Genomic DNA, 23,114 nt, shown 5'->3' on the forward strand with positions numbered 1-23,114 from the left:
AATCCCCAATCTTACCCTTCATGCCCCTTGTTTGGCTCTCTTGGTTCTATAAATAAAATACATCTGTAATTGTTGTTAGCATAGCAATAATAGCATTAACTGAAATCCCTCACCTCTCGGGCCTCTCCTAAAGCACTCATGGATCTATAATTAAAAACTCCATTTACATCAGTAATTGATAATAACACAGTAATAATAACTAAAATTTTCCCATCTTACCCTTCGAGCCCCTTGTAAGGCATTTCTGGTTCTATAAATAAAAACACACCCATCAGTATTTGAAAACTGCTCAGAAATAATAAAAACAAACTAAAATCCCTGAACTCGCCTTCCAAACCCCTTGGTGGGCTCTCCAGGTCCTATATTTAAAAAGCATCACACTTGTAATTGGTAAATGCACAGTAACTTAAACATTAAATTAAAACTCCTGTTCTTACCTCACATTCCCCTTGTTAGGTTTCTATGGATCTAAATTTAAAAATACATTACATCAGCAATTGTCAATAGCATAGCAATATTACCACTAAATCCCTCATCTTACCTTTCGAGTCCCTTGTTAGGTTCTCCTGGCTCTAGAATTAAAAATAGATTACATCAGCAATTATTCATTGCTTAATAAAAACAGCACTAAATCTAAAATCTCTCACACTACCTCCCAGGCCCCTTCCTAGGCCCTCTTGGATCTAAATTAAATATACACTACATCAGTAATCTTTAATTGCATATCAATGTTAACATCAAATTTAAAATGCAACTAATTACCTTTTCAGCCCCTTGAAAGGCTCTCTTGACCTAAAACTAAAAATACAATACATCTGTACTAGGCAATTGCATAGTAATAATACCACCAAACTTAAATCCCTCCACTTACCACTCATGTCCCTTGAGAGGCTCTTTCGGATCTAAATTAATAATGCACTACACTATGCAATTACATCAGTAATATGTAATTGCATAGTATTTTAATACTATGCAATTACATATTACTGATGTAATTGCATAGTATTGGTGATGCTTCTCATCTAAATCAACTTTTTTTTTTTTTTTTGCTGGAATCCTTTATCGCTGGATTTTTCACTGTGGTTTCTCCACTTCATTCATTTTGAAACATCCAGAAATTGTTAGGTTAGGTGGGGCTGGGTTGCATTCTGCATCTTTCCTATCTTTCATTTCTCCTTAATAATTAAACATTTGGTAAGTTAAATAAAAAAGCAGTACACAAAACATACCAAACATAATAAAGAATTGGACATAACATAAAAAACGTAAATTTATGAGCCCTCACAAGGGACTAGTATTTATGAGCCCTACTTGGGACTTCTATGAGCCCATTTAAAAATTAGAACACTCTTCTGAAAAAAACATTCTTGGCCTCTTTGTGCTCTCTGATCGGTAAGGGGCCTAAAACCACAAATAAAAAAAGTATGTTATATACACTTGTAGCCCAATTCTTAAATACACTGTATATTTAAGAATTAACAAGTCTAGATTATAGTAATAAGTATTAAATCTTTATCAGGAAAAAGGATATTTTAAAAAATTACTTTCAATTTTTACTTAGAAATAAATAAATTCATTTAGCCTATTATAAAAGAGACGAACAAAAATTTATATAATAAACACAAATACAGTACAGCGTCGATTTTCCGAATCAATTGGAGACTGGGGTTGTCCGGATAACTGATATTTCGGATAACTGATTTACGCACGAAAAAATAGTTTAACGTACCCGATGTCGAAATTTTTCCTCGTTGCGTGTCGCTTTGCGTTGAATTTTCGTCGATGTTTAGCCTAACGAAGACTGTTGTATCGTTAAAAGTTATTTTTTTTATTTTGTACAAACAAAATAAATATATTGAAAAATATAAAAATAATAAAAAAAAATTATACTTCAGATGTTTATTTAGTATAAAAAACGTAAAATATTTGAGTAGCCCAAGACATAGCCAAAGATTGAAGCGCCATAGCACTGGCGAAAATTTAAATTTGCCAACTGGAATTCTTTCGGATGATTGACGTTTCGGATGATTGACTTTCGGAAAATCGACGCTCTACTGTATTCGTTTTATTTAGGCTTATAATTAATAAAAAAACGACGAAACACGATTTAAAGTGCATTTTTATTCGACTAATATATTTATAAATAATATGTAGCTCCCAATGAGCCAAATGATATTTTTTACGCCAAACTAAAAAAAAAAAGGTAGCTAACTTTGGCGCAAAGTATGCAACGCTGGAAGGAATACTAAATAAAGCCATAGTTGGGACTCAAAGGATTATAGACCCAAATGCTGGAAAAGGAGAGAAAGGACAAAATATAAAGAAATGAGGAAGGTTGGTAAATTAAGGGTCCCTATTTGCATCACAGAAAGTCTATTTAACCTTTCTCAGTACTTTATTTTTTGGCCTTTTTCTCCTTTCCCCGAATTTGGGTCTATAATTCTTTGAGTCTCAACTTTAGGTTTATTCAGTATTCCTTTTGATTCACACATTTCAAAGTATTTGAAAATATTTCCTTTCTACTCAAAAATAAAATATGTATAAAGATTTGTGAAACTTCTTTTTTTTTGATTTTATGCCGATGAAATAAATAAATGAAATAAAATTAAAAAAATTTGTCGGTTTTGTTTACACGTTTATTGGGCCACATTGGAACTTATCTTGGGCCGTATGCGTCCCGTTTCGTTTGGTATGTGGCTTTGGGGGATATCTTCTAGAAGGGGAGAATCCAGGAGAATTCGACATACATAGAAGTTTTATTATAAGCTAAATAAAACTCTAGTGAAGAGAGAGCACTTGTTTCAGTGACGATAAATTGTTTTTGTAATAGATAAGGACAGAAACTATAATTATAAATCAGTACAATCTGCCATACTATGCAACTTGCTAATTATAAATGTTGTAGCAAATTCGTAGAACATTATTGCATTTGAGTTTGAAAATTCCAGGGCTGTGGAATCGGAGTCGTGGAGTTTTGGTGTTTTAGCCGGAGTCGGAGTCGGAATCGTCACAAAATCCGCCGATTCCGACTCCGTTTTACTTACCAACTTGTTATGTATATAAAACGGAAAAGTATTGGAATCGTGTCAAATTTGATCCTCCAAGTTTTTGTTTTGCAAATCTACACGTTTGGAGGCCTCCCGAACTCCTCAAAAAAGTCAATAAAAGTCAAAAAATTCGCACCCGCGTGTGTGTTAACGTCTAATTTGTTTAATTTCTTTATTTTCCGTTCTGAGTTATTAAACAATATCTCAGAATGGGTAAAGTTTAAAAAGCAAAATGTGGCACTGTAGCTTGCGTATAAAGGGGCATTAATACTATTAAATTTTGGTTCTTAATTAAAGGTCGACAGGGTGAAGACATAAAAGTGTTCATGTGTCATATCTCTTAATGAATATTTTACTCATTATTAGCGTTTAAAATTTAAAAAAAATAAAACAAAACTCGTCAATACCCTCAAAGTAAGCTTTTTTGTCATTTTATAATAGTACAGTAAAACCCATTAAGATGTTCTCGCCTAAGACGTTACAATGTAAATGGGGACATGATTAAGTTCAACCATTTTGACGCTTGATAACTAACTCCTGTGTTAAACCATATGACTCCGATTCTGACCACTCTGACCACAAAAATTATTAGGCTTCAAACAGGGTGAACGAAATCATGCCCCCCGTACAGTCTAACATACACACATATAGAAAAAACCTCGGATCATTTGCATATCTTGTGTAGCGCTGGGTCAAAAACTGACCCAGCGCTACACTTTCACTCTGTTATATATAACAGCCGGAAAAGTAAAAGTACTTAGAGAAGTCTTTTAGCTGTGGAATGAAAAGTTTCTACGTTCTATCTTTATTACAACTCTATTTATTAAATTTTTTATTCTGAAGTTACTTGATGACATCAGAATTTCCGGGTCTCTTTCGGCAACAATTCCTCCCCTGGTCGAAGTCGGAGTCGGTAGATTTTTACGCGACTCCACAGCCCTGAAAAATTCTGAACCGTGCGATATTAACCGAGAAGTATTAATAGAAGTATTAATCGAACTTCTGATAAGAAAAAGTTACAAAGTTGTCTATAAAAGTTTAATGTATCACTAAAACCATTTAAATCGGCCTTAAACAATAGGACGAAATGAAAAAAAAAATGACGTATTAATGCAATTTTTAAAAATACACAATAAGAAGCAAGATTGCATGCTAATAATTTTATTTTCTTAAATTCATATTACATTGTTTAAATTTACAATAATAATGAAATCGATTTCAAATTAGATTACGTATTTAATATTTCATATTAATTATCAGAATATTAATTTTATCATCATTCGTTTATTATATTTGTTGTTATTTATTTGTCTATTTTTATGCAGAATTCTGGTATTTCTGGATTACTTACAGTGCCTCCAAGTAAAGTAATTATAATGCTTCCAAGAAGCTGTAGAACACGTTCAAGATCGTCATATAAATTTCTACATTCGTAATTGGGATCGTTATAAAATCTGTCAAGAAAATCTGCGAGGCAACTCTCAAGTGACCTAAGACTACTGTTAATATAATCGATGCAATCGAAATTTTTCAGTTGATCGAAGACGCAAGCCAAATAATTTGTAATATTATCGAGAAGCTCGCATTCCTGGCTTAAATTTAAAAATCCAGTTTTCCAATCGTCAAGATTACACGAGTCGCATTCGTTCTCTCGACGAATTGTGCCACCTAGTAATTTATCATCTAAAAACATTACAATTGAGCTAACGTTCAAGCCAAGAAGTTCAAGTCCCCTATAGCATTTTTCCAAATTTGCCCCAAGCTGAGAATAAAAAAAGTGAAAATTTGCATAAATATTAAATATCAAGTAAATATTTAAACTTTTAATTAAATAAACATTTAAAACAAAGAAAAAGAAACAAAAATAATAAGTTGAAATTATATTAAAATAGAAAAATATATTAAAAAAAAAAATTACCTTTCTTTCAGTACAGTGAAAAAAGTCATCCAAACTCAAGTTGCGGAATCCCTTTAATATATCTGAAACGGAAACGATTGCTGGGGGATTATTACCTGGAATAATTCCTGTTAAGTCACCTATACGATTTGAATATTTTTTAAAATAAAATTTGTCTTTCATATTTCCTGCACTTTTCGCCTTATCGACAGGCATTCTCTCGCCTTTATCGAATGAAACATCTTTCTTTATTTCTTTCTTAGATGCTTCGGTGTTTTCTACGATTGTAATTCCTAACAAAATAAATAATGTTTAATTAATTCTAATTTATACTACAAGAATATAAAAAAGGTATAGATATATTTTAACCGTTTACAGGCCAAATCCAATAACTTCATTTGTATATCCTTAGCTCCTTACAGGGGAAATATTCAATTGAAATAAAATGATTTCCGGTTTTCATCGGAAATTTGTATATAATAATTGATCAGGACCTCCTGCAAGGTATGGCCTCCATATCTAATCCCTTTTTCGAGATTAAATTAAGAAAAGACGGAGAGAGGACAATATACATTTATACCACTACAATTTTCTTTTTCAAATTGAAGCTCGATTATCAATTAGAAATTTAAAGATTACAGAAAAATATTCAACTTACCAACAAGGACCAGTAGAAAGAGGATGGTTTTCATGTTGCTTTCGGTTTGTTGATCGCCGAAATGTGCTTTAACTACAGTCTTCCGTGCCTTTTAACAGCTAAATTCTGCGTAGAATTGTGTAAATTCAGTGCTTTCTCCTCATTCCTGTCAATTTTTAGTCTGAGTTTTCCATACTGAGTTTTCAGACAGTAAACAACAGGTGTTTCTTAACAACTCGCTTTCAAACATTTTCGAATTTGAATTCAAAAAATCGAAATTTACAATCTCAAATTATATTTCATAAACTTTCTAATATTCTAAACTAAATAAATAATTGAAAAATTAAATAATTATGGATTAAATAAAATTATTTTAAGACTTATTTAATTTTAAATCGAAATTTTTAGTTGTAGGTCTTCCACGTGTAAGCTACAGGTGTTCGTTAACAACTGCTTTTACATACTCCGAGTTAAACCCACTTTTCATCGATAAAAATCGTCATGTTTAATTATTCGAATAAATGCAATTTTTAATATTTAAATTATATTATTAAAATACAAATTAGGCCCGAATTATCAATATAAATTCATTTTGTCCTAATTACTTTATAGTACAAAATACTCGTAATAACTTGTTTTCATATATGTTTTATATTTTTAAAATATACATACGTTTATATCTTATTCTATATATTTATAGCTTATAAAATATATTTATAAACTTAAATGTATTTTCCAATATATTGCACCTTAGAAACTATTCGAGATTGTCGAAAACTTATAAACTATTTAAATTTTATCAAATATTAAGGTAAAAGACACTTAAGAGTCTGTATTTAAAGGTCAGAAACAATTGAAATATTTATATTATCTACGTTAAAGTATAACATTTTTATTGGAAATTACTTAAATACTTTATTTTATCGTCATTTATATATCATAATTGTAAATTACCTTTGTATGAAGCCATTTTGTTGATGACGTGGAATACAACAATCGTTACAGATGTTTCGATTATTTCTGTGTTTAATTACTAAACAAATCTAATCGCCTAATTTCGGATAAGGCTTATATTTTATTAATCTTATATGAACATTTTTATTTAAATTTTCAAATATATTAAAATTATAAATTTATTTTAAAAATTTTGTTAGATAAATACTTGAGATATTAAAACTTAAACCTTATTTTGCACCCTACATCCTTTCATCAAGAGTCCAAATATCTATTTTTTAATAGCGGTTTATAGTATTTTCCTTGCTGTAACCATAAAAAGCGACAGAGAATAAAAAATTATAGTAGATTTAATTAACTTATTCTTATAAATTTAAAGATATTTACGCTGTTTTCTTGTAGAATTAAAAGATAAATATAGTGTAAAAATACAAAGTATTAAAGAGCAATACGATTACATTATTCTTGTCTTCTCTATGGTCCCTTTCAACATCACAGAAACATGATTTACACAGCAGAGTCGACCTTTCTTTTTAGGCTGCTTTCCCTGCCTATATTTATGTAAATTAGGTAAAAAGTTTTATGACTATGGATTCCATTAATAAGAAGAAAGATCGACTTTGCTGTGTGGATCACGTTCCTGTGATGTTAGAATAGACGACAGAGAAGACAAGAATAATGTATTTGTATTAGTCTTTAATACTTTGTATTGTTACAATGTAATTTTATATAAATATATTATATCCTGGATTTTTAAAATATTTCTTTACAATGTAAAAAATTTTTATTGATGGAATTCCCTACTTGGATCACCAGACTAAAACATTCTGGAATTGCTATTTATGTTATTATGGTCTTGAAAGATATTCGTGTTTATGAAGGGTCTTTGTGTCCGAAATTTATTCTACTAAAACTTCGATTGTAGTTAATTAAAAACTATATTTTTATAAAAAGTTATTGTACTTTGCTCCAGTTAGTCCTTCGAATTTATTGTAGCCGTATTTATTAGGCTAATTAATCTAATCTTAATTTTCGTTGTGGGACAGAAGCGTTATTTTAATAGCCTATTTTATGTGTTCAATATATTATTTGAAGTAAATAGCACAGTTTCTATTGTACACAAAATCTACAGCAGCCAACTTTAGTAGTTCGGATTTTCGCTAAGTAAAATGGAAAAGTAATAACCGGGCATTGCAATCGCATGGCTAGACAATCTTCCATGTGTTATCATATTGATGCTATTCTTTTTGAAGTCGAAGAAGGAATTAAAATAAGAAGCTCCCAGACATGTACTGACAGACTAAATAATTGGACAGTGGCACATGTAGAAGATTCAGGCTATAAAACACCACAAAAAATAAACTATACATCAGCTGCAACTACAGGCAAACGCAAATGCCTTGAACAAAAGAATATACAGAAATCAAATTTTTAAGTGATAAAGCTTGGAATATAAACAAACCTAGTAAGACGGAAATTGAGCAGTTTTTGAACAAATTCTCTGTTCATTATCCAACTGCGGCAATTTTCTCAGTGATTCCAGATTAATGTAATTCTTTTACAAACCATGCCAATTCATCTTGTTCTAGGAATCCACTTACAACGCTGTTTAATGCCAAAAACTTGCTTTACCCTGGGATCAGCTGCAGGACAGTGTTTAAAACTTTGCACCTGACTGATAAAAAAATCAATTTTATTAATGTCCATAACAGTAGCTGTTCCCAAACCATATTTTCTCCTTTTTTCTACGCATTGATTATCTCAACTTTTTCTATTATGGTAAGAACATACATTTTCGTTACAGCAAGTTCGTAGACGATTTTAATAATCATCAATTATTATTTTGTATTTATTTATCTTATTACTTTTATTTAATCCAACTCTATTCTGTGACAATTTAAATATTTTGGGATAAAATATTCAAGATATTATAGAAAATCTTTTAAAATTAAATAATATAATAATTCGAAATTTTTATCAAGGCAATAAAAGGAAACAAATGTTTTCTGTGTTGACAGTCAGTTCCTGGGAGATATCGTTATCTCCCATGACTAAAAGGGCTGACTAAATAGAGACTAATCGACCACACCCAGTCAGATGCTTTTATTCCTTAATTTCTATTAGAGGAAAAGGGGAGTATAAATAAGAGATACGCTCCAAACTCTGGACACAGCACATCACTATATCCTCAAATTTAAGTTAGTGCAATACTTTATAAGATTGAACTTCCGCCCAAAAGACAGGAAAGTTACAAATCAAGAATAATATGAAGGTATTATAATCAGTACTTTTGTAAACTCTCTCTCTCAACCTTTAGGGACCTATTTTAAGTTTTAGTCATTAAGATTTAATCATAGCTAGATTTATTCAGTTTGTTCATTTGTATTCTTTGTTTTTCATTAAAGTTTTGTTAATTTGTTGACTAAATGGGATTCTAGTTTCCTCACGGACTCATATCACTTATTCAAGTATCTTTCCACTCAAACGAGTGGAAAGATACTTGAATAAGTGATCGAAATAGTAGTATGAATCGAGAGTTGGGACGCGCATAATTATCCTAACTGGTGTCAATCCTGACGTTGATCTCGATCTCACGATATAGATCTTTATTACTGCTCATAGGTTATCTTCGCGATTCGTACTGAATCGTACTATTTCGATTAAGAGGGGTCGTTTGTGTGGGGGAGACACGTGAGTAAGTAATAGGAGTCAGTGAAGAAACTAGAATCCCGTTTAGTCAACAAATTAACAAAAACTTTAATGAAAAACAAAGAATACAAATGAACAAACTGAATAAATCTAGCTATGATTAAACCTTAATTGACGTAGAGATTGGATCTCACAGATCTTGTGCAGATTAAGTGGTGATTAGGATTCACCCTTCACACCCTGCTTATCTTACACTGGTTTTTCAGGAGTGGGGTTTGAAACTCAAAAAGCACCTCGCATTTCAATATTAACACATTGGTGTGAAAAAAAGATAGGTTTGTCCTTTGTAAACAGGTTGTCCGTTTTAGACAGGTTTTGATACAAACAGGCTGTAGTTCGTAGACAGGTTTTGGTACCTTAGGGCATATTCTCATAGAAGATAACCTATAAGTTAATTTAAGTTAATTAAGTAAAATAAGTAATTAGACAAAATGGCAGAAGAAAAGCTTAGGGGCACTTTAAGTGGAATTTGCAGTTTTGTGCTCTTCCTTCCCTCTTTCTTATGGAATTCCGATGAGNAAGAGGAATGAAGAAGAGAAAAGAAAAAAAGACCCCGAGGTCAGTCGTCATCCGAAGTCCCTCTACAACAGTCGTCATACTAAGTCCGCTCAACAAAAGTCGTACTTCCGGATTAAAACCGTGACCCAGGATTAAACACCGAGAGAAAAATTCGTGCTGGATTAAGCCTCTACACTCCTCCGTGCCTCCACCCCAGTGAACGGACAAGATTCGGATCTAGTGTAAAGAACTGTCCATCGACAAGGTATTTATCATCCCGCGATTCGTTTGTAAACTCTCTCTCTCTCAACGACCTAGTATAATTAAGAACGATAATATGCCCGATAGTATTTAGTATCTCTGTATAGTATTTAGTTCGATTTAATTAAAATTGTTATTTATTTGTTACTATTGTCCGAGTAAGTTACTTCCTCGTCTCTCTCCTCACCTCTACTTTGAATCCAATCGCTCACCCGCTACCGCTCGCGAATCTTTAGACGTAACGTCGCGATTTCCGAGTCCCCCAGAGACTCGGTAGTGTCAGATTCAGGTCTCCTGACGTGGTGTCAAAGAGACACCGACCCTACGGTCACACAAACGAGCCCTCGTAATTGAAATAGTAGTACGAATCGAGAGTTGGGACGCGCATAATTATCCTAACTGGTGTCAATCCTGACGTTGATCTCGATCTTACGATCTAGATCTTTATTACTGCTCATAGATTAGCCTCGCGATTCGTACAATTTCGATTAAGAGTGCTCGTTTGTGTGGGGAGACAGGTGAGTAAGTGATAGGAGTCCGTGAAAAAATTAGAATCCCGTTTATTCAACAAATTAACAAAAACTTTAATGAAAAACAACGAATACAAATGAACAAACTGAATAAATCTATCTATGATTAAACCTTAATTGACGTAGAGATTGGATTTCACAGATCTTGTGCAGATTAAGTGGTGATTAGGATTCACTCTTGACCTCCTGCTTATCTCACACTGGTTTTTCAGGAGTGGGGTTTGAAACTCAAAAAAGCACCTCGCATGTTAATATTATCACATTGATGTGAAAAAAGATAGGCTTGTCCTTCATAAACAGGTTGTCCGTTTTAGACAGGTTTTGATACAAACAGGCTGTCGTTCGTAGACAGGTTTTGGTACCTTAGGGCATATTCTCATAAAAGATAACCTATAAGTTAATTTAAGTTAATTAAGTAAAATAAGTAATTTGTATTAATAATTAGAGAAAATGGCAGAAGAAAAGCTTAGGGCCACTTTAAGTGGAATTTGCAGTTTTGTGCTCTTCCTTACCTCTTTTTTATGGAATTCCGATGAGAGAATAAATGAATTTTTAAACTCTCTAAATGATGTAGCTAAGTTAGCTGGATGGACAAAGACCCAAATGTTGGCCATAGCCACATTCAAATTAACGGGATAGCAAAAAAGTTTTCATGCAAAGATAGGGGTATAAAGGATATAGACAATTATGATGGATTTAAGAGACTTTATGATAGCGAGATTTGACCAAATCCCATATACATTTAGATTGCAGAAATTTTATGCATGTATGCAGCAGAGAGGCGAAGACCTGCAAACATACGCTTTCAGGTTGCAATCATTAGCTTCCCAGATGGAAATAGTCTATGTAGGAGCAAATACTGCGGAAGTAGACATAATTAAGCGGATTAAAGTATGGGAATTAAATGAGAGGCTTAGAATATAGTTTATTGCCAAAGTTGACATTAGAATCCGTCAAAGAGTTATGTCTAGGGAATCCGAAACATTTGATAAAGTCTTGCAAGTAGCTATAAGCGAAGAAAACATCGAGAAAATGATATCTGGATCCAATAGTCAAATCAGAGTAGTTAGAGAAAAATTTCCTGACACATATCCCACATTTCGGGATCCGTCTAAAGACGAAATACAGGAACTGCATGCAGAAATAAGCAGATTAGAAAGACTAGTACAGGAATCAGAGCGAGATGGTCCGAATGGAAATTATAAACAGGATGTATAGTATTTTTAAACTCCACATTGGCGGAATGTAGAAGTAGATTAAATAACGTTAGAGAAAAACCTCTCCATATAAAAAGTAAACGATATTATAGGGATTCTGACAAAAATAAAGCCCACAATTATCGACCTGTTAGGCAGAAAGAAACAAATACTCCATGGAATGGTGGAATAGGCAAGGTAAGAACGCAAAATAATCCTGTAATCTTGTCTTACAAAATAATATTTCTGCCAAATTGATCGTAGACCCTTGTTTAGAAACTGTCATATCCAAAGAGATGGCCAATAGATTTGTGAGGGGCTGGACAGACCTAGTGGCTTGTCCAGAAAAGGATCTTTGGATTAAAAGCCCTATATAAAAAGGAATTAGTTAAATACAGACAATTTATTTAATATTTTATTAAATATAATAAAATGTAAACCCATATCCTGAAAAACTGCTGAGTAATTCTACTTTTATGTAACAAGAGAAATTCAGTTTCCTTTAATATACACCTTTTGTTCATTTTAAACAAACATCTGGTCGATTGACACATCTGATCTTCCCGTCAGCTGATGCATTTCTCGGGTGGTGATAGGGAAAAATTCTAGGTAAAAGGGCAAGTTTCCCCACACTCGAGGCAGTTCATCCCAGACTGAACATGCCACATACGATCCCTCCTGCTACTCATCCTACCGTACTAGCCATCGCACCATGAAGTCCAGCTTATCTTCACTTCAGAAAACCAGCTCCACGGAATTGTCGACCGAGGTAATATGAATTTATTGTAAACTCTCTCTCTCGACATAGGGAACTTAGGTCTAGAATACATTCATCTTTGTATGTGAGCGGATCTTTCAGATCCGACGATTAGAGGGCCTTGACCCCTCGTCCGTATTCTCACAGATTGAAGGGTAAAGTTCCTGTAAAATTCGGAATGAAATCAAAGTTAAATGTTGGTAGAAATCAGATTCAGACTATTGGTTTAGTAGAACTATTTTTTAAGATTCGAGGATACAAATTTTCTTTACCTTGTCGAATAGTGAAGTCTGAGAATACCTTCCCATGTGAGGGAATAATTGGTCGCGATTTCATCAATTATATAGGTTTAGTATTAGATTTTAATGATAGTATAATAACTATGCCCAATGGGAAGAGCATACATTTTTGTTCATCTATAAAACTCTCCTCACGACCGAGAAGGCAATGGAGAAGTATTAATCCCTTGAAAGATATAGACAGCAAAATTCAGAAGAAGATTAATGTGAGATTAGCAGTGGGCCACTGGGCTCATCCCAAATGACCACTTACTCTGCAACAGGTTGGTAAAACCCGTTCTCGGCTCGTCGGATGGCTAGGAGGGCAAAAAATTGAGTGGGGAGTACGTCGGTAAGTCGGCAGGTGTCCTCCAGAGACAGAAGACAGGTTTAAAAACTAAACAAGCATTTATTTATATAACTAAGCTACGATACATAGGTTAAATGCGATTAAATAAGTTCACTATACAAAAGGGACGCTCTAATAGCTTTACCTGCTAGTCTAAGAAAGAGTTCACAAAGCCCTAAAAAGTACAAATACCTCTATGCGTTCGTTGAATATGTTCGTTAATGGCGATGGAAGTTCAAATGGCTGTGGTTGGTCGTATGTCTTTTCGGTCCGGAGTATGGAGACAAATATGGCACATCTACCAAGTATAACTTTCGAGGGATCGCTCGGAGCTTCCGGGGACTCGAGCTTTTATACGTTATTCGCGGGAAATGAGTCACGTGATCGACTTCTGTTGACACTTACGGTGCATTCCGATCGACTAAGTGTCAACTTTCCCACCTTAATGTGAAAACAATCGGTGACCTCCGATATACTTCTCACCAAGAGTGGATTTTTCCTCGGAGTTGTTTACAAAGATTTTTCCGACATCGGCGTAAAAATTGCGGATTTTACATTAATAATATCGAGGAGAGCCCACCTCGAAAAACAGAAATAATTAAAATTGTCCGACAAGCCCCTAGGTCTAATGTCCATGAAAGTCGTCAAATCCAGACGAAGAAAAAGAAGTTTCCCGAAGGAAAGAAATTCCCCAAAAAAAGACAAGAAGTTCATCTGATAGAAAGGTACAAAAATTAATTTCACAACCTCTGAAGCTGAGTGAAGAGCATAAATGCTATTATGATTCAAATATGTTTGATGTAAGAAGTAAAGACAATTTTCAATGGGAAATCTCATCTTTAGAAAATGCTTTATCTTGAAGATAATACGAAAATTAAGTGGATTTTTCAATAACATAGTAGAAGTTAATAGTTTTACGAGAGAGAGTAATTTTAATTAAAATTTTTAAAATAAATTACCTCCTACATAAGAGAAATGTTTAAGATTGTTCCAACCATTTTGATTTCTGCAATTCGACGATTTGTGATCTCTAAGAACTATACTCAACAGTTAATCGTCAGAAGTCCTACAGGTTGGAATACACAACAGAACTTTTCGCCAGAGAAGATTTCTCCACAACTATCTCTGCTGACAGACGACAGTTTGAAAAGAAGCCTTCATATGAACGCTTATATCTCGACTCAATAAAGGAAAGAAGCAATCAATGTTGATGAATTGTTAAACAGTTTGCAAAATATTACAATTAATAAACATATGAATTTAATATCACTTGATATAGTTAATATGTATCCGAGTATTACAATAGATGATATAGAAAATTCATTAATAAGAATAAATACACCAATTTGTATTATAATATTTGATAAAAGAAAGACAGATGAAAACATAATAATTAACAAAGCTAATAAGATGAAAGAAAATATTAAATTTGAATTAGAAAAAGAAGAAGAAAACAGCATTAATTATTTCGATATAACAATTACAAGAAAAGAGGATAAATAAATTTATAAAAAAGATGTTAAACCTGTGCAAATTCCAAAAATATATTAGAGCAATACGGGGAAATTATGCAAATTCAGTAGTAGCGGAACACTGCAATTCAACAGGATGTGAAATAGTATTAAATTCAGTAAAAATAAGGATAAAAGAAAAAAAATAATAATTATAAACGGCAACTATACGAGCATATTGATATAATTAAACAAAACAATAGAATAAATAATAATACCGGAAGAGGAATACACCAATCATGGAGAAGATTCATAGAAGAAAACAGGAAATTGACGTATAAAGAAAACGATAGAGACAGGGCAAGAAGAAGTGAAAGTGAGGAACAACAAGAAGAGATGTAAATTAGAGATTAGTTTTAAATGTACAAATATGTTAAATGTTATTGTTTAAAGTAATAATTTATGGTTTTAATATAGGAATGTATTAAAGCTAATGTTAAAAGTAATTAAACTGAATTATTGTATGAAAAGTGGAATAGAAAGAAAAAACATCAAAATTGTAAGAATTTTATATTTTATTATTGTTGGAATATTTTAAAACATGTATTGTCCGAAATTTAAATGTGTTTATTGTTTTAATTTTAGGTAGAATTTAAATACCTGCTGAAGAGGGACATACAAGTCCGAAACGCAATATGTATGTGGTAAATGTAAATAAAACACTTTTAATCTGTGTGACTTATTTGCAATAATCTTACATATCAGTTTAATAAGTCTTATTAATAGAAATACACACTGTACTGGTAATAGAAAGAATCGTTCCAAGGAATCGTTCCAGAGTTAGCAACTAGGACAGAACAACTTCCTGAGAAGAATATCCAGAGCTGATAGAACTTTGTATGTTTTGAGGAGAAAATACAGTATATTCGAACGCCTATACGCGTATATAATCTGTTTTGTTAAGTCAAATGATTTTGATTTTATTCATTAACAAATGTATATTTTACTATGTAATCCTAATATGAAATTTTATCGCTATAAACCTAATATGTTAACAGCACTTTGAAATGTAACCAATTTATTTTACTTATGATAAACTTTTATGGATGTAGTGTTTGAGAGAGTTGGAAAAACCTTCAATATATATGTATATTACTTTCATCTCTGTTTAAAGAAAAATCACATTTATTTGTTTTTTGTGAGAATTTGAATATTTTAGGATAAAATATTCAAGATATAGAAAATCTTTTAAAATTAAATAATATAATAATTCGAAATTTTTATCAAGGCAATAAAAATAAGAAGAACAGGAAACAAATGTTTTCTGTGTTGACAGTCAGTTCCTGGGAGATATTGTTATCTCCCATGACTAAAAGGGCTGACTAAATAGAAAGACTAATCGACCACACCCAGTCAGATGCTTTTATTCCTTAATTTCTATTAGAGGAAAAGGGGAGTATAAATAAGAGATACGCTCCAAACTCTGGACACAGCACATCACTATATCCTCAAATTTAACTTAGTGCCATACTTTATAAGATTGAACTTCCGCCCAAAAGACAGGAAAGTTACAAATCAAAAATGATATGCAGTTTTTAGTACTTTTGTAAACTCTTTCTCTCAACCTTTAGGGATCTAGTTAAAGGTTTAGTCATTAAGGTTTAATCATAGCTAGATTTATTCAGTTTGTTTCTTTTTATTCTTTGTTTTTCATTAAAGTTTTTGTTAATTTGTTGACTAAGTAGGAGTCCGTGAGGAAACTAGAATCCCATCACTTACTCACGTGTCTCCCCACTCAAACGAGCCCTGCTAATCAAAATAGTAGTCCGAATAATAGTAGTTGGAACGCTCATAATTATCGTAACTGGTGTCAATCCTGACCTTGATCTTTATTTTACGATCTAGATCTTTATTGCCGCTTATAGGTCAGCCATCCTTTGACGTAGACATTGGATCTCACGGATCTTGTGCAGATTAAGTAGTCATTAGGATTTCCCTTGACCCCCTTCTTATTTCAAAATTTTAATAAGTTTTTAAATTATTAATAATTAAACTAGAAAATACCCGAAAGTATTTTTTACTTTCTTTCTAAGATATATTTACTTTATTTTCACTTTTGCGTATTTTTTTAAACTCAGCAAGGGTGTTTTTACATATTAATGATAAAACATTAACAATTCAATATTATTTATGAACACCAATTTAATTTTTTCGGCTGAAATCTGAATAAATTCTGGACCTATAAATTTCCACTGATGTCTGTTTGTTTCGCTGTCTTTCTTTAATCTCGAGAAAAGAGTTACAAATATGAAAAACTAGACCAGATGTGAAACGTGGAAAGGCTAGAGGCACTGATTCATTGTATACGAACTTTCTGTGCAAAACGTTAGTAATGTTATTTCAATTCAAATATTTTTCCTTAAAAGGTATTAGATAGATGACCGAAACGACTGTATTATTAAAGGAAAATATAATATACAGGGGGCAAGACACTACGACTTTGAGGTTAAGAGCATTGATTATATATTACATAAATTAAAAATATTATTGAAATATTGCAGCTAGGCATTGTGATGATGTCACAACAAATAATTGCTCATTTTAAGTTATATCTTCATTTTGACATTGCTATTTTTGCTTTGACTATGTCTTTATTTTATCAAATTATATAATTTTAGAAAGAAACGAATACATTTAAATTTATTTACCTCGTAACAATGCAAAACTTACATTAATTTTTGTTAAAGAGAAACAATTGAAACAATTGTAAATATTTCTTCAATATGTCTAGAATTCATTTAAGATATTTTAATTTACGAAAGAACAAACCTCTTCTGGTTGTAAGAGATGCCACTCGCTGTCCTCCAACCGTAGTCATTTGTATTGTATTATATGTCTTTTTTCTTCTCTGTAACAGCAGTAAGTAATATTGAATTTATATTAATATCCAGAGAAATATATTTTTAATGTTAAAAAGATTTGTTTGACAGTTTGTGCGTCTTCACCTCGAATTGGATTCTTTCAGTGTTTAAAGTTAAAATTCGATAATATTTTTAAAGAACGGTTAAATTGTCGACAAAATTCTTTGAAGATTTTCTGTTTCGATTGTTCCTTCACTGTTAATGACTGTGATTTGATTGAAGAATTCAAATATGAATTTTTATACGACGGTAAGGATATATCTATGATTGGTTTTACTTGTGCATTTGGTTTCATTTCATTGAACTTATTTTTTAATAAATTCTGCAGAAAATTGTGTATCTAGTCAAATATTTGGTATATTTTGCTGCAAGAAACAAAGCAAAGGATGTATCTGTTCCTGTTTTTCGTGCTTTAAAAGTCTTCCTTTATATCTAATGAAAAATGTTATAAATTGTTTTTCGAGTTTCCTTTTTTCGTTAATTAATCCGTATTTATATTATTTTCCGTGCATCGGTTACCTTGGCATAATCATTTTTGCTTTATTATTATCAAAAGTTTTAGATCAGTTTATACATCGTTGTCACCAACGCAAGAAAATGGGGAAAACAATATGTATTAATTTTTCAAAAGAAATGAAGAAAAAGCTGAAAGCAAATAAATAAACATTATCTATCAATCAAAAGTGTACATTCTTAAGTATATGTTACACTTTTACATTTACATATNTCTAATAAACGATTTTCACTGTAAAGTACTTGTCATCTTTGTCTCTTCCGCCACCATCAACGTAGTACGAATGGACCCTAGACCATCACCGACACGGTTATTAAATTGATTTTCCCTGATTAACTGATTTTCCCTAAAAGTCGGCAAGCTTACAAATTTGACACAAAAAGCCGTTAAGTTCGTTATCCGAATTTTGTTCGTTATCCGAGACAAAATTTTTGCAAAATAAAAGTTCGTTAACCGATTTGGTCGTTAACCAGGACGTTCGTTAACCGGGGTTCCACTGTACTATATTATTACTCCAAGATTAATGGAATAATCATGATTGTTCAGTGTACTGTAAGCTGATAATCTGTCAATACGATAATCTGACAGCTCCATGATGTTTCACCTTATTGATTCCACAAGTACAAAGATATCGATCTTCCATTACTTATATCTGTCTTAATATTTTTAATGTTCGTAAATAATTTTGTATATTAAAAACTCATATCCTCTGTGAGATCTGACACCCTAGAAGAATCTGGACTCTTGAATTCTCATACGTTGCAAATTCTCGCAATTACTCTCAATCCATCAGTCATATTGTAAAACAATTATTTTACTTATCTTTCAATGTAAAATAAACAAATCCGCCAATATTCGTGGAAAGTTATATTGTCCAATATTATATGACGTCAAACCTGACATATTCATTTTAACAATACATAAAAAGTTGCACTACAACAGATTGTAAATTGTTTACATTTGTACCTTTTTTTTAGGTATAAACAGTTTTGTACAAACAAGCCAAAACTCTTAAAAGACACAACATAAAACCTAAATAAATATTTTCATTAAATACAATAATTAAAATGTCTTCAGAAATTTCATTTTAATCTTACCTTCTACAGGGTCTTCTGTATGAAATTTCACATATTTCAGATACGTGCAAACATTGTTAATATGAAATTAAATGATAAAAGTACTCTCAGGTACTGTTTTGTGGTTCCATGGATTTTTTTGTTGTGACTTTTATAATAATCGGTTCTATTAACCACGTAACAGAAGCCATTAGACAAACTCCTCCGAAATAAAAAAACATCGCATCGTAATTTCCTCCGACATCTCTGAAATAGCCTGAAAACAAAATTGATATGTATTTAATCTATATTAAATAAGTCTATATTTAATATGTATATAATCTAAAAATTGGGGGTTTTGATATATGTTTGTTTATTTCTTATTTCATAAGATTAATTAATTGTTACTTCTTCGGCTTTTATGTAGACATAACATAAGAAAGTATTGTAGTCGTGTTAAATTTGACTTTCCCATTTTTTACATATTTCCACGATCTCCTGAATTAAAAACAAACTAAAAAAATCTAAAAAAACTTCTGTGGATAAGTATGTATAAGTTTGGGCTGTGTGTCTGTTGTGTTCGCATCTATTTCGCTCAATATTTCATGATGGGGTAAAGTTTAAATAACGAAATTTTGCATGATCGGACATTTATATTATTATATTTTGGTGGGGAAAAAACCAAGGATTGGAGAGATAGAGAGAAGTCATGTATCTCAATACGGGTAAGACTTAATAAAAATTTTATTTATCAACATTTGCGCTATTTTCTTAAATTTTTTCCTGTCCTCAGCATTGTTTTTGTCATTTTATAGTAATTAAAAATTATTCTTCCCATTTAGTTGTTCCTTAGGAGATATATCTAGTTAATTATAAGGTGAAGCGAAAAATCTTAATTACAAAGATAATTAGGATTTCTAACAATAAACTATTTAGAATAAGCCTATAATAAAATGTTTAATATCATGGCTATGTATTTACTTACTGGAAGAACACTTACCTAAAATACTTGGTGAAGAAAAATGAAGGAAACCGTTCAATGCTTTTCCTGTTCCTATTCCCAATGGAAGATTTTTTAATCCTAAATAATCAGTGTATAATGGAGAAACATTTATACTCAAACAACTGACTGTAAATCCAATACAACAGGCTGTTACGAAGAAAGCGATTTGCGTTTTCCAAAATGGAATTATGACGTATGTTGACGCTTGCAGGAAAAATGCCAATGCTACCATTGTTTTCCTATTCATCCATCTTAAATCTATTAACCATCCACAGCATAATCGTCCACAAAGTACAGTTATGGAAATAGTAGAAGGGATATAAATAGCAGTACTTTTAGATATTCCACAATCGATTGCATAGTCCATTACAATAGTGAAGTATATAATATAAGTTAAACTATATACAGCTATTGTAATCCAGATGATGTGAAACATTACGGTACGAAATAATTCCAGAAAAGATAATAGAACTGTAACTATTTTGACATTTTTCTCGTTGGTTGTTTCATTTTTACTTTGTTCGAGAGGTGGAGGGTGTGGGTATAAAGAAATAGCCACAAATGCTTGCATAAGAAATCCCGATAACAGAAGAAAGCATCCTTGTATCTCATATGTATCTATTAGAATAGAGCTTATTATAGGAAATATAATTTCTCCTGTAGATACGCCTGCATATACAACACCTACTGCTACAGTTCTGTACTTTTTAAAACATCGATTTACCATAATGATATTGACATTATTAATCATACCAACTCCAAATCCTATAAAAAATAAAAATAAATAAATAAACAATACATTTATCTTAAATATCGTGTGTTAGCTGTAAAGAGAAAAAGAACTGTACTTTCCTAATAACGCTCCATACAGTATAGAAATTGCAAGAATACTAGAAATAAAATAGCATCCTGCTAATCCAATCGTACTAATGGTTACTCCGATAAATACTAACGTTTTGAGTTTTATGAAATGTGACAGAAATCCAGTACACAGGGCTAATAACGTTAATTAAGAAAAAATTATCCGAAGAAATAATAAATAATGCATAAAATACATATATTTTATATACGTTACCTGAAATTGCACTAGAAAATTTTCTAACGGTAAATGGCCATGCAGACTGTCGACGTGGTACATGGAATTTTGTTGTAATGGCAAAAAATAAAACTCCAGACGATCCCATTATCATTCCAATCACAAGAACAGAGCAGCAAAATGAAGCTGCCAAAAATATCCATGCCCAACCTTCATCTGGTTTGCGAAGCTTCATACTTATAATAAAAATATCCAGCGCTATCAATAGTAAAGAACACTTATAAATATCATGATATATTATCAACGGCCGTATTCATAATCAAGAATTAAAATTTTATCATTTAATAAATTTACTCTACTGTACTAGAAATACAGTAGAGTAAATTTATCATTTACTTTACTGTACTTCTAGTACATGAAAGCGTATTCGTTAAGAACTAACTCTTCATTCCTGATTATGAATTTTGACGTTAAAGTTCTAAATAATGATATTTTTTACATGAAACCATTATTATAAGAATTCATTGTGTTAAGAGTTAACTTACAGTAATAAAGACTGTAGAGTTGAATTTGCTGATTATAACTATTTTGAAATTCGATTATACTAATGACAACCAATAGTCAGCCAGCACCCTTCTGTTTAAAAAAATTGAAATGTTATAATGAAAATATATTATTTGTAGGATGGAAAAGACATTTAAAAATTACAAGGTGACTTTTTAAGAATTTAGGTATATTTTTGGTATAATTAATTGTGCCGCAATTTGAAAAGATTGTAAAACGTAAAAGTTCTCACAGTCCTCTGTCTGTCTTTCCTTGTGTCCAATGCAAAACGAATGTCGAGTTATTTTAATTCAAATCTTTTCCCCAAAAAGCAGTTCCATTGCACTTCCATTGCTAACGGAAAAGTATAAAGTAGAGGTGTAAGACACTACTAATTTTAAGTAGAAAGCATATACAGTAGACCCCCGTATAACGCTTAGATACGTTCCACGCTAACCGAAAATTACGTTGTAGGAACGATTAAATACATGAGCCAATCGCAGCCCGATAGGTAGGAACTTTACGGACTAAGGCTGTTCGAAAGGTTTTCTTCTATAAANAAGACTAATCGACCACACCCAGTCAGATGCTTTTATTCCTTAATTTCTATTAGAGGAAAAGGGGAGTATAAATAAGAGATACGCTCCAAACTCTGGACACAGCACATCACTATATCCTCAAATTTAACTTAGTGCCATACTTTATAAGATTGAACTTCCGCCCAAAAGACAGGAAAGTTACAAATCAAAAATGACATGCAGTTTTTAGTACTTTTGTAAACTCTTTCTCTCAACCTTTAGGGATCTAGTTAAAGGTTTAGTCATTAAGGTTTAATCATAGCTAGATTTATTCAGTTTGTTTCTTTTTATTCTTTGTTTTTCATTAAAGTTTTTGTTAATTTGTTGACTAAGTAGGAGTCCGTGAGGAAACTAGAATCCCATCACTTACTCACGTGTCTCCCCACTCAAACGAGCCCTGCTAATCAAAATAGTAGTCCGAATAATAGTAGTTGGAACGCTCATAATTATCGTAACTGGTGTCAATCCTGACCTTGATCTTTATTTTACGATCTAGATCTTTATTGCCGCTTATAGGTCAGCCATCCTTTGACGTAGACATTGGATCTCACGGATCTTGTGCAGATTAAGTAGTCATTAGGATTTCCCTTGACCCCCTTCTTATTTCAAAATTTTAATAAGTTTTTAAATTATTAATAATTAAACTAGAAAATACCCGAAAGTATTTTTTACTTTCTTTCTAAGATATATTTACTTTATTTTCACTTTTGCGTATTTTTTTAAACTCAGCAAGGGTGTTTTTACATATTAATGATAAAACATTAACAATTCAATATTATTTATGAACACCAATTTAATTTTTTCGGCTGAAATCTGAATAAATTCTGGACCTATAAATTTCCACTGATGTCTGTTTGTTTCGCTGTCTTTCTTTAATCTCGAGAAAAGAGTTACAAATAT

The 23,114-nt window shown here is 31.8% G+C and overlaps 3 protein-coding genes across 3 annotated transcripts; 1 reads left to right on the forward strand and 2 right to left on the reverse strand.

Moving 5' to 3' along the window:
• Positions 1-4,276: 4,276 nt before the first annotated feature.
• LOC111630950 lies at positions 4,277-5,763 on the reverse strand. The gene is made up of 3 exons (XM_023375112.1): positions 5,603-5,763; positions 4,966-5,237; positions 4,277-4,809 (listed from the first exon to the last, which is right to left on the reverse strand). Exons 1-3 carry the CDS (start codon positions 5,634-5,636, stop codon positions 4,351-4,353), a joined length of 765 nt encoding a protein of 254 aa, XP_023230880.1. The 5' UTR covers positions 5,637-5,763; the 3' UTR covers positions 4,277-4,350.
• An 11,553-nt stretch (positions 5,764-17,316) lies between these two features.
• LOC111630945 lies at positions 17,317-18,168 on the forward strand. The gene is made up of 4 exons (XM_023375108.1): positions 17,317-17,483; positions 17,555-17,734; positions 17,814-17,929; positions 18,042-18,168. Exons 1-4 carry the CDS (start codon positions 17,348-17,350, stop codon positions 18,045-18,047), a joined length of 438 nt encoding a protein of 145 aa, XP_023230876.1. The 5' UTR covers positions 17,317-17,347; the 3' UTR covers positions 18,048-18,168.
• Positions 18,169-19,027: 859 nt separating this feature from the next.
• LOC111630939 (monocarboxylate transporter 9-like) lies at positions 19,028-21,817 on the reverse strand. The gene is made up of 5 exons (XM_023375101.1): positions 21,639-21,817; positions 21,133-21,351; positions 20,901-21,053; positions 20,055-20,822; positions 19,028-19,331 (listed from the first exon to the last, which is right to left on the reverse strand). Exons 2-5 carry the CDS (start codon positions 21,326-21,328, stop codon positions 19,183-19,185), a joined length of 1,266 nt encoding a protein of 421 aa, XP_023230869.1. The 5' UTR covers positions 21,329-21,351; positions 21,639-21,817; the 3' UTR covers positions 19,028-19,182.
• Between the last annotated feature and the right edge of the window lie 1,297 nt (positions 21,818-23,114).

The sequence above is a fragment of the Centruroides sculpturatus genome, unplaced genomic scaffold (genome assembly GCF_000671375.1).
Source record: "Centruroides sculpturatus isolate CEXI.00-Female unplaced genomic scaffold, Cexi_2.0 scaffold533, whole genome shotgun sequence".
Lineage (NCBI taxonomy): Eukaryota > Metazoa > Arthropoda > Arachnida > Scorpiones > Buthidae > Centruroides > Centruroides sculpturatus.

Bases quoted from the DNA above. Each gene is read 5' to 3' on its own strand.
- LOC111630939 (XM_023375101.1), bottom strand. From the start codon at position 21,328: ATGAAGCTTCGCAAACCAGATGAAGGTTGGGCATGGATATTTTTGGCA. The intron at 21,054-21,132 runs GTAACGTATATA...TAACGTTATTAG, and splicing joins ATTTTCTAGTGCAATTTCAG to CCCTGTGTACTGGATTTCTG. The intron at 20,823-20,900 runs GTTCTTTTTCTC...TATTTTTTATAG, and splicing joins AGCGTTATTAGGAAAGTACA to GATTTGGAGTTGGTATGATT.
- LOC111630950 (XM_023375112.1), bottom strand. From the start codon at position 5,636: ATGAAAACCATCCTCTTTCTACTGGTCCTTGTTG. The intron at 5,238-5,602 runs GTAAGTTGAATA...TTATTTTGTTAG, and splicing joins CTTTCTACTGGTCCTTGTTG to GAATTACAATCGTAGAAAAC. The intron at 4,810-4,965 runs GTAATTTTTTTT...TTTTATTCTCAG, and splicing joins TTCACTGTACTGAAAGAAAG to CTTGGGGCAAATTTGGAAAA.
- LOC111630945 (XM_023375108.1), top strand. From the start codon at position 17,348: ATGTCTAGAATTCATTTAAGATATTTTAATTTACGAAAGAACAAACCT. The intron at 17,484-17,554 runs GTAAGTAATATT...TTTGTTTGACAG, and splicing joins TTTTCTTCTCTGTAACAGCA to TTTGTGCGTCTTCACCTCGA. The intron at 17,735-17,813 runs GTAAGGATATAT...TAAATTCTGCAG, and splicing joins ATATGAATTTTTATACGACG to AAAATTGTGTATCTAGTCAA.